This window comes from Somniosus microcephalus, chromosome 7 (assembly GCF_052327205.1).
Source record: "Somniosus microcephalus isolate GS21.2 chromosome 7, FLI_Smic_1.0, whole genome shotgun sequence".
Classification (NCBI taxonomy): Eukaryota; Metazoa; Chordata; class Chondrichthyes; order Squaliformes; family Somniosidae; genus Somniosus; species Somniosus microcephalus.
In genome coordinates this window covers 78,066,052-78,078,169 of record NC_140993.1, presented here as the reverse complement: position 1 = coordinate 78,078,169, position 12,118 = coordinate 78,066,052, and the positions used below count along the sequence as shown (strand labels likewise).

Sequence of the window (12,118 nt, the reverse complement as noted above, 5' to 3'; positions counted from 1 at the left end):
CACAGGTTCACCACTCTCTGGGTGAAGAAATTCCTCCTCATTTCAGTCCTAAATGGATAACCCCTTATCCTTAAACTATGACCCCTGGTTCTGGACTCCCCAGCCATCAGGAACGTCCTTCCTGCATCTGGTCTGTCCAGGCCTGACAGAATTTTATAGGTTTCGATGAGATCCCCTCTCAATCTTCTAAACTCCAGTGAGTATAAGCCCAATCGACACAATCTCTCCTCATACGTCATTCCTGACATCCCAGGTATCAGCCTGGTGAATCTTCGCTGCACTCCTTCCATGGCAAGAACGTCCTTCCTCAGATAAGGCGACCAAAACTGCACACAATACTCAAGGTGCTGTACAACTGCAGCAAGACATCTTTGCTCCCAGGTCTCTTTGCACGTCCCCTTCTCCCAATCTATTGCCATTCACATAATAATCTGCCTTCCTGTTTTTGCCACCAAAGTGGATAACCTCACATTTATCCACATTATAGTGCATTTGCCATGTTTCTGCCCAATCACCCAACTTGTCCAAATCGTACTGGAGTTTCACGACATCCTCCTCACAGCATACCCTCCCACCCAGCTTTGTGTAGTTTGCAAATCTGGAGATATTACATCCAATTCCCTCGTCCAGATCATCATTAATATATATTGTGAACAGCTGGTGCCCTAGGACCGATCCCTGCGGTACCCCACTAGTCACTGCCTGCCACTCGGAAAACAACCCGTTTATTCCAACTCTTTGCTTTCTATCCGCCAACCAGTTCTCTATCCAAGTCAATACCTTGCCCCCAATCCCATGTGCCTTAATTTTGCACGCTAATCTCTTATGCGGGACCTTATCGAAAGCCTTCTGAAAGTCCAAATACACCACATCCACTGGTTCTCCCTTATCTATTTTACCAGTTACATCCTCAAAAAATTCCAGTAGATTAGTCAAGCACGATTTACCTTTTGTAAATCCATGTTGACTTTGTCCGATCCTGTCACTGTTTTCCAAGTGATCTGCTATTACATCTTTTATAATGGACTCTAGCATTTTCCCCACTACCGATGTCAGGCTTACCGGTCTATAATTCCCCACTTTTTCTCTACCACCTTTTTTGAATAGTGGGGTAACATTAGCTACCCTCCAATCCATGGGTACTGTTCTGGAAGATGACCAGCAAATCATCTACTATTTCTGGGGCCACTTCGTTAAGTACCCTAGGATGTAGATTATCAGGCCCTGGGGATTTATCGGCCTTCAGTCCCATCAATTTTCCTAACACCATTTCCCTACAAATACTGATTTCTTTCAGTTCCACCCTTTCATCAGACCCTATGTTCCCCGGCATTTCTGGGAGGTTATTTGTGTCCTCCTTTGTGAAGACAGAAGCAAAATATGTATTTAGTTGGTCTGCCATTTCTTTGTTCCCCATTATAAATTCCCCTGATTCTGACTGCAAGGGACCTATGCTTGACTTCACCAATCTTTTTCTCTTCACAAAACTATAAAAACATTTAGTCAGTTTTTATGTTTCCTGCAAGCTTGCTCTCATATTCTATTTTCCCCTTCTTAATTAATCCCTCTGTCTTCCTTTGTTGAATCCTAAACTGCTCCCAATCCTCAGGATTATTGCTTTTTCTGGCCAATTTATATGTCTTCTCCTTGGATCTTATGCTATCCCTAATTTCCCTTGTTAGCCACGGTTGAGTCACCTTTTTTGTTTTATTTTTATGCCAAACTGGGATGAACAAATTCTGTAGTTCATCCATTCGGTCTTTGAATGTTTGCCATTGCCTATCCACCATCAACCCTTCGAGTAACATTCCCCAATCAATCCTACCCAACTCGCTCCTCAGACCAGCGTATCACAGAATCACAAAAACCCCACAGTGCAGATAGAGGCCATTTCGGCCCATCGAGCTTGCACCGACACATATCCCACCCGATCCCCGTAACCCCTACACCAACACATATCCCACCCTATCCCTGTAACCCCACGTATTTAATCCCCCTAACACTAAGGGTCAATTTATCATAGCCAATCAACCTAACCCGCACAGCGTAGTTTCCTTTATTTAAATTTAGGACCCTAGTCTCTGAGTCAACTACTTCATTCTCCATCTTAATGAAGAATTCGATCATATTATGATCACACCGACCCAAGGGGCCTCGTACAACAAGATTGCTAATTAATCCTTTCTCGTTACATAATACCCAGTCTAAGATGGCCTGATCTCTGGTTGGTTCCTCGATATATTGGTCCAGGAAACCATCCCGTAAACACTCCAGGAATTCCTCCTCCACAGTATTGTTACTAATTTGGTTAGCCCAATCTATATGTAGATTAAAGTCACCCATGATGACTGCTGTGCCCTTATTGCACGCTTCTCTAATTTCCCTTTTAATGCCATCCCCAACCTCCGCATTACTGTTGGAGGTCTGTATACCACTCCCACTAACGTTTTCTGCCCCTTAGTATTTCTCAATTCTACCCATACAGATTCCACATCATCAGAGCTAATATCCTTCCTTACAATTGTGTTTATCCCTTCTTTAACCAGTAATGCTACCCCACCTCCCTTGCCTATCTTTCCTGAATATCGAATGTTGAGTTCCCAGCCTTGGCCATCCTTGAGCCACGTTTCCGTAATCCCAACCAAATCATATTCGTTTACCTCTATTTGCGCAGCCAGTTCATCCACCTTATTACGAATGCTCCTCGCATTAAGACACAAAGCCTTCAGGCTTGTTTTTTTTAACGCTCTTAGACCTATTAGAATTATTATTTACTGTGGCCACGTTTGATTTAAACCGTTGATTTCTCTGACTGCCACTTTTGTTTTTCTCCTTCCTCTCTTTTGCTTCTATCCTTGTTTCCCTTTCCTCTGTCTCCCTGCTCAGGTTCCCAACCCCCTGCCTTTTTAGTTTAAACCCTCCCCCAGAGCACTAGCAAACACTCCCCCTAGGACATTGGTTCCAGCCCTGCCCAGGTGCAAACCATCCGGTTTGAACTGGTCCCACCTCCCCCAGAACCGGTTCCAATGTCCCAGGAACTTGAATCCCTCCCCCCTTACACCATTCCTCTAGCCACGTATTCATCTGAAATATCCTTCCATTTCTACTCTGACTAGCACGTGGCACTGGTAGCAATCTTGAGATTACTACCTTTGAGGTCCTATTTTTTAAATTTACCTCCTAACTTCCTGTATTCCGCTTTTAGGACCTCATCCCGCTTTTTACCTATATCGTTGGTGCCTATATGCACCACGACAACTGGCTGTTCACCCTCCCCTTCCAAGATGTTCTGCAGCCGCTCTGAGACATCCTTGACCCTTGCACCAGGGAGGCAACACACCATCCTGGAGTCTCGTTTGCGGCCGCAGAAACGCCTATCTATTCCCCTTACAATAGAATCCCCTATTACTATAGCTCGACCCCTCTTTTTCCTCCCGTCTCTGAAGTTAATGGTGAGGTTTGATAATTGGGGAAATGGCAGGAGTGTGTAATACCTGCAATTATACTGACAGGGGTAAACTAGAACCGTGGAATTAATTTTCACTGCTAGGAACAAAACGGAGGAAATGAATTAGTTGCAGTTAGCAAAACACAGGTCCAGAATTTTCTGACAAAATAATGGTGAAGCTAGTGGCATTCGCTGTTATTTATGCGCAAATGCTACAGCAACTTCAGGCGAGGGGCAGATGTGCGGTTAAATTCAAAAATCCAAACGTTGCTGTCCGAGATGTACTGCTCCACAAAAACATCTCAGTCTCTGCCTCACCACTGAAATCCATTGAATAACATGAAGTTGCTGTGTTTGCGTGGTAGATACGAACTAAACATTCTACAGAAAGTCTTGTCTATTTCAGTCTAAGTATCCTTTTAACGATGTGATAAGTGTTAATTACTGCCAGTCAACATCTCTGGCATTGGAAAATAACTAGTACAAGTGTGGAGTCTCATTACATCAGGTTTTAAAAATGTAAAATTTTAGATTTTCACTTTTTTTTTTACCTTTCCTTTCTGTCTCTTTTCTCTCTCAATACAATGTTTCTTTCCGTCTCTTTCTGTAATTCATTTGATATTGAATTCAACCACTCAGTTACACTTCCTTCTCTGTCCTTGCGCTGTTAATTTCACAATCCTTCAAACTGATTGGTTATGGAGATATAAAGTTGTTTTCCCTGTTCACTCAGGTCCCAGATGCCTGTTTTCTTCGTTGTGATGTTATGAGCTCTCACTTTCAGCAACTTGCCACACGAGAATATAAAAACTAAACTTGCAAGGGCAAGTCCAACTAACAGCAGACGCCGTTGAATGCCCGACTGCAGCAAATTATGGCCCAATATCTTTAGAACCAAGAAATTATCACCACTTCCAAAGCATACTAGTAAATGCAATGTCTATTTTGCTTTTAATTATTATCTTTATTCTATATAACACTTTTAAATAAGATATAAATCAAAAAATGTTTTCCACAGACAACTGCAATAAATAAAGTACAATGGCCTAGAAATTCAGGGGTTTAGCACCGGCCATTACCACCCAATTCGGGGGGGAAAATGGCAGCCACCGCATTTCCACCCACTGCCGGCGGATCCCACAGTGGCCGCCATTTTCGGCTGGGCTCGCTCACGAAAATTATGGAATTATGCAGATCGTGACGTCAGTGAGTGTGCAACACTCACTTTACGCCCGATCTGCCATTTTCAACTTCGCTGCTCCACTTACCGACATGCCTTAATTGTGACCAGCTGAGCAAGCGTCGACAAGCAGGAAGGCGGCTCCAGCAGCTTTATTTAAAGGGATCATCAGCAAAACTTGCAGCTGAGATGTTTCTTCAGTTTGAATGGCTCTGTGGAACTTTCTGCAACTCCAGCAGCTTTCTAAACTTCTTTCAAGGTCCTACAGTAACAGGGAGAGTTGGGGCAAGTGGAGAATGCTTTCATTCTTATTTAGAAGGCTTCTGCTCACAGTCATGGGGTATGTACTGGCAGTTTATTTCGCACATGAGTATCTTAGGGAGTGGAGGCAGCAAAGAGAAGATGCACGCAGAAGGAGGAGGGTGGCTCTCAACAGGAGGATTTACCCCACCTAGGGTCTTCAGAGACCACTTCTCTTATATCCACTTAAGCATGGAGCAGTGTATTAGGAGGCTCCGCTTCACCAAGGAGGTGGCCACACAACTCTGCCACCTCCTGCAGCGTCAGAGCAGGGCGAACACGGTTCTCCTAGTGACTCTCAAGGTCACCGTGGCCCTTAATTTCTTCGCCAGCGGATCCTTCCAGTCTGCAGCAGGAGACATAGCTACCATCTTCCAGTTCGCCGTCCATCGCTGCATCTGGAAGGTCACTGAAGCTCACTACACCAGAAGGAGATATTACATTTTCTTCTCTCTGAGCAGAGAGAAGCAGGATGAGCGTGCATGTGTCTTTGCCAGGATAGCGGGCTTCCCCATGGTGCAGGGCGCAATCGACTGCACCCACGTGGCTTTGCGGGCATAACAATCCTGAGATCTTCCATAACCGCAAAGGCTACCACTCGCTTAATGTGCAGTTGTTGTGCGACCAAGCCCAGCGCTTCCTGAAGGTCAATGCCCGCTATCCTGGCAGCAGCCATGATGCCTTCATCCTGCGTCAGTCCGCTCTGCCAGCAATCTTCCAACCACGTCAAACCCGACGGTGGCTGCTCCAAGACGAGGGATATCCACTCTGCACCTGGCTGATGATTCCCCTCCGCAACCTCAACACTCGTGCCCAGCACTCATATAATGAGAGCCATGCTGCCACCAGGAACATCATCGGCCTGCTGAAGCAACGGTTCCGCTGCCGTGACCACTCGCACTTGAGGTGGTCTGCTGCATGTTGGCCATCATGAGAGCGCAGCGATTGCCAGTAGGGATTGCAGGACCACCTCAAGAAGAGGAAGAGGGAGAAGAGGAGGAAGGGAGGAGGCAGGCAGCAAATCCCCCTTCGGCACGGTTGTCCGTGAACACCTCATCAGACTGCGATTCCAGTGAATGAAACCCCAGATCCCCGTTGCTCACCACATCCTCATCAACCACATCCCCATCATATCATCCCTCTGTCACGGAATATCACAGCGTCCTCCTGGGCACAAAGCTGAAATGAGAGCCACCACAAAACAAAGATTCCAAACCAAATTATTAAATTTATCAAGAATCAATTCACAACTACTTTTTCAACCAATCACCCTTGAGCAATCCCTTAGTGCCTGTTGTTCGGGCGCCTTTTCCTGTTCAGGTGCTCCTCTATGAAGTGACGACAGCAGTCTGGGCTGGCTGGATGACAGGCAGCGGAAGGGCAATGGCGGAGTGGCTGTGGTGGGAATAGGAATGCTGTCATTCTGAGAGGGGAAACAGGGTCCTGCGCCACTGACCCACAGCCACTCCCCTGGGATGGCGCCTCAACATTCCTAACAATCTGGTGGAGAACAGATTACTGCGGGCGCTGCGACACCCTGCAACCCCGTTCGACAGTGGTAAACCCAGCCGATGGCAGCAGCCTGAGCTTGGGTGGCAGCAAGCTGAAACTGCAAGAGAGCAGTCTGATCTTGTGCTGCAGCACTAAGACATTGGGTTGCTTCCGCCGGTGCTGCAATAGCAGCCGCGACATCGCCCATCACACGCAGCATCAAGTCTGGGTTGACACGGTCTCTCCTGGAGTATTCCATGATTTCCAGCCTGGAAATCATGGGCTCCAAGCTCTGCACAAAGCCCTGGCCAATGTTGGAGGCAGACTCCTCCATGCTCTTTGACATTGCCAAGAGGCTCTCTGGCAGGCTTGCCATTGCACCTAGCAATTCGGTGTGCATGCCCAATACCCTTCTTCTGAAGGCCGCCCCATCGAGGTCCTCATCCGAGTCCTTTGCCGAACTCGCACACGAACTTGCCCTCCGGGGAGCTGGCCCCTGAGTTACCCTATTCTCCTGGCCTTGCTGGAGCCCACTCGTGCCCAGTGCCTCACCCTGTGCAGATCCCGCACCTACACTAGCCTCTAAAGTACAAGCAGTGCCAGTTTCTGAGCTGGTGTCTGCGAGTGACAGATGCAGCGACACTGTGTCGTCGTCTTCTCCCACCTCGCTCTCCTCCACTGCCTCGGGGATAGGCTGTGCTGCTGCTTGTTCTTGGTTATCTAAAAGCAGAAAGGCACAAGAGTCAGGATATGGTGGGGGGGGGGGGGACGTGCGGGGGAGAGCAAGATATCCATGCATACAGCATCAGCAACTTGTAAGTGAGAAGAGATTGTGGGATGAGGGGGAAGTAGGATGTGAGAAGGAGGATTAGGAATGAGCATTCCGTTGTTGTCCCCAAGGACTTCAACTTCGCCCGCTGCCACGACCTCCAATGATGTCGAGCACTCTATCCTCCATTTGACTCAAGTACTGTATCGCAGCTTGCCCCTCCGCCTGTCTGCCGCTGCTCCCGGCAATTGTGCACAACCTTGGCCTGCAAGAGAAAGAGAAGTGTGTGAGAGTGTAGTGCAATGTGTTTGGGTGATGTACCTGCCATAGTTGAATAGATGTCAGTGTGTGCAAGGTGAGAGATGTGGGTCTGAGTGTTGCTGCAGTGTAAGGTTGTGAGAGTGAAGTGAAGCTATGATTGTGAGGTCTGAGTCGTGATAGGTGATTGTTTGTAGGTGAGTGATGGGGGTGTGGTGCATTGAGCAGTGTGTGAGGCTTGTGGTGCAGATGGTGGGAAATGGCATTTGCTGAAGCCGTCACTCACTTTGATCTGCCATGTGAGGTCATTAAACTTCTTGCGGCATTGGATGGAGGACCTGGGGACCAAGCTGTTGGCCGTCACATAATCAGATATCTCATGCCTTCTGCACGTATGGGCCAATGGCTACCTGCCAGCTTTCGGGAAGCGGACAGCCCACTTCCTCGCCACGGCCACCAACAGTGACTCCAGAGCCGCGTCTGAGAAGCGTCTTGCTCTGTCCCTCTGCTGACTCTAATCCATCTCTTCGGAGTTGCTTGGACTTCCAAGTGGAATGACAATTGAGGTGCTGTTGCATCAATGCACCTCCCTTAAGTACTGGATAAAGCCTGGGCCAAACATGACATGGAATTAGACGGCACCAGATATTGGCCCACCCACTGAGCGGTAAGCCAATAAGCAGTGATTTTAGCGTTGAGATCAGCATTATAATCATATTAATGAGGACTGAGCATGAATTTTGCGTGCTACCTGGACCAGTTTGACCCAGTGCATCTAAATAGCGCTAGACCATGACACCACCCGTTTTCAGCCCATATCCAATTTCTAGGCCGAAGTACCAAAACATCATTACCAGTCTATCAATGCTATCAAGTTTATGTATCATACCTTCAAGGGGGGGAGGTGGGCATGCAATGTGGCAAAGCACACGCAGCGCAGTGGTTAGTCCAGCACCTTCCTGAGTCATCTGAATGGTCAAATTATCCAGGTTCTAAAAACACAAAATAAAACCAAATTCTCATGGAAATAATGCTCAGTGGTAAATAATTTTAGTCTGAACCGGCAGGTAATTAAAACAATCTTTTGCAAGTCTTACTTTTGTGAAAACAATTTCAAAAATCAGATACATTACATGCAATACGATATCTGTATCTCAGAAATCTTGCATATCTGTAAACTTGTGAATTTTTAATAAGGCACATTTGTAAGAATATGTGGAGTTTAAAAAGCAACAAAATTCAAGACTCGGCTTCATTTAAAATAGTTTTGAACTTCAACTATTAGCCCAAGCAAAAAGACCAATATTTACCTTATTTACTCAAGGAAAATAGTTTACAAAAAAAAATCTTCGGTACTCTTTTCTAAACATTAGACTGGCAGTATTTTCAGGGATGTTCTCATCTCCCTGGACCTACTGGTTCTCTTTGTTCTTATGCTCATTTACAATGATACAGAAAAAAAAGTGATCTAACAGTAATAAAGCTGCTTAAACTGAAGAATAGTTACTACTGCAATGTTAATCCTAACTACCAGACAACTAAAGCACAATTTTTCAACTGAAACAAAAAATTGAAACACTACCTTGTGCTCGTCAACCCTGTTTCCTCCTTTTTATTCTATATTTTTACTTTAACTTGCTTTTTGCTCTAAAAAAAAATGCCAGTCTAACAAGCTTTCAGTTACCTTTATTTTTCTGTTTTCCAGCTCATATATCCATTTTACAGCAAGTTTGATTTTCTTTTTACATTTTTAACTGGCTGAAGACTGGCTTTGTTTTCAACCAATTGAAAGCCCACAATCTATTAATGTGAAAGTTATGTCCCAACACAGAGCATACGAACAATGACAGACAGGTAAAGACCCTCTGGCCCATTGAGTCTGTCCCATACAATTGCAATACCTTGTGTATCACAATATATACTCTCCACCCCACCCGAAACCATATGATCTCCTGAGAGAGGCAAAAGAACAGGAAAAAAAAAACAGGCCAATTTGGGGGGGGAAAATCTGGGAAATTCTTCTCCTACCCATCTAAGCGATCAAAACTAGTCCAGATCACTCTAGCCCTGAATTCCCTGCAGTACCTACCTTCTGTAAGAAGTGATCTCCACTCCAGCCAGACAAAGGTCCAGTTCACGCTTGAAGGAATTCAGCGAATCAACATCCACCGCAAGAGACGGCAGCTTGTTCCAGAGGTCCACTATTCTCTGGGAAACTGAACCACCTCCTGACATCTAACCTAGATCTAGCCTTCCAGAACTTAAATTTGTGATCCCTGGTTCTCCCTAGCCTATTTAATTGAAACAAAGTCAACTGGAACACAATCTATTCCCTTCATTATCTTATAAACCTCAATCAGGTCACCACTAAGTCTACGCTTCTCTAAAGTGTAGAGTTCCAACTCTCAGCCTATCTTGATAACGAAGATGCTTTAAACTGGGAATTAGTCTAGTGGCCCTCCTCTGTACCCTTTCCAAAGCCTCAATATCACCCACCATGTGAGACCACCAAAACTGGACATAGTATTTCAAGTGCGGCCTGACTAAGGTCTTGAGCATGGGCTGAATTTTGCTTTTCTCAGACTGATAATTCTAAATTTCTCTTTTACATAATTGATTATGTATTGTCCTCACAAGGGGGTGGGGGGAGGGGCGGTTGGAGCCTGGCAATCGTGAGGGAGGGAAAGATCAGGGCTTGGAGGGGGGGGGGGGTGGTGGGGTGGCAGTCGGCAGACCATGGCAGAACCGCGATCGGCAGAAGTTTATAATGAAGTGTCCTGGTCTCCAAGATGAGACACAGGCACGCCATGCAACCTGCCGCCATTTATACATGATAGGTTGGGGTCGGATGTACGATTTTTTATTTTACTGTAAAGCATGACGCACCGCACCACTCATACAATATACAAATTGGCACTTACATCAGTTAATTCAGGCAAGCTGCACTCACTGGCATCACCAGTCACATATTTAGTTCGACATGCGAGTCTAATAACACTTCTCTAAATTTATCGATCATAGCACATTTATTTTTCGGTGGCCACTACTGCCATGTTCATCATTTTGTTGACCAGATAGATTTATGGTAGCAAAAATAGCACTTCAAGTTGCAGTTACTTCACTTTTTCTGTTGCAATTTAATCTGATGGAATATTGACAGCTTTAAGCAGATTTAACCTTTTGGATTCTACAAAGGTGTTTACTTATCTAGGCACTGTTGGGCTGCATTTGAACACGTTTTCACATGTCAAAAATTGACCTGATCATATCTATGATGTAACCATGTCAACCTTCAGAATCGATCCTTTTAACTGGCTAGGAAAACAACTTTAAAGCTAATGGAAAATCCTTTTGCAAATAAATTGATCCCATCTCCAAAATGAACATTTAAGCATAGAGGCAGAAGAATAAAGGTAAATGAAATATTTTAAGTTAGAAGAAAATAGAAAAAAAATTAGACTAGAATAGAGTATAATAGAAAGACAAAAAAGTTAAATGTAAATAAAAAGGAGAGAATATGAAGAATACTATGGATGTTGGCAAGAACAAATAGTTTATAGTAATTTTTTAATTAAATTTTTGTGCCAATATTCTTACATTGGCACAAAAATAGAAAATGCTGGAAATTACAGCAGGTTTTAGCAACTATAAACAGACAGGTTATTGTTTTGTGTGTAACCCTTCATCAGGCCCAAAGGATTACATCCAAAAAGTTAACCTGCCCCTTCTCTACAGATGATAGACCTACTGTATATCCACTATTTTCTGTTTTTGCTTCCAATTCCCAGTATTTGCATTTTTTTCTTTTTATTTCCTGAGGCATTGATTCCTTGCTAGAATATTGTTCCATGGGTATCAAACATGCTTCATTTTCTTGCTCAAGTGTCCATTATTCATGTGTGAGCCTTGACAGAGTAAATGTCAATCAACCATGGAAAGCATCAAAACCTAATCCTGTCTTTATCCAAATCTACATATGCTCACTTCCAGCAGGAACCCTGGCAAATGTTTCCATTCCCTTAGCCAGATGTGCCATGGCCAGGCAAGTGGTAAAAGACTTGAAAAATTAGGGAGGAAAAGTAAAATACTGCAAATGTTGAAAATCAAACAAAAATGGAAAACACAGGAGACCCTCAACAGGTCAGGCAGCTTCATTCAAGAAAACACAAATCATTTTACATTTCAGATATAAACCCTGCCTCAGAATTGAAAGATGAACAGCATTTAAGCGGGAACAGAGCAAGGGAATACACAATAACCACACACTGATGAAAAGACATAGCATAACCTGTAAAGTGTTAAGGTGGGGGGATCAGGAGATGGTTAAAAGTGATACAGCAGGAGACAAAACATATGAGAGAAATCAAAGAAATAAAAAGACATATAGCGTGTGAAAAGAGCTAAAAGGTGGTAAGTAAGTAGAATGTGAATCATGTGTAAACTGGCAACATGGTGCAGGCTCCAATGGCCCAAGAGTCTGGTGGAAGAAAAAAGGTCAACACCAAAGGTGGAAAATTGGGGTTTTTGTTGGAACAGTTCAGATTAGGGAGTGATATGATAGAAATATTTAAAATGATGAAAGAATGGGACATGGCCGATTAAAGCAGACTGTTTCCAGTAGTTGAAGAGTTTAGAATGAGGGGATATTAATTGAATGTAAGAGATTTAGAAC

General features: G+C 44.5%; 1 protein-coding gene across 2 annotated transcripts in view; it reads right to left on the bottom strand.

Annotated features, from left to right (window-relative positions):
- virma (vir like m6A methyltransferase associated) overlaps positions 1-12,118 on the bottom strand; it is a 114,742-nt gene that overhangs the window by 57,065 nt on the left and 45,559 nt on the right. For both annotated transcript variants that reach the window (XM_085992647.1, XM_085992648.1), the window contains exon 12: positions 8,336-8,438. In XM_085992647.1, the coding sequence (XP_085848773.1) occupies positions 8,336-8,438 (103 nt within the window). The remainder of the gene's footprint in view (positions 1-8,335; positions 8,439-12,118) is intronic.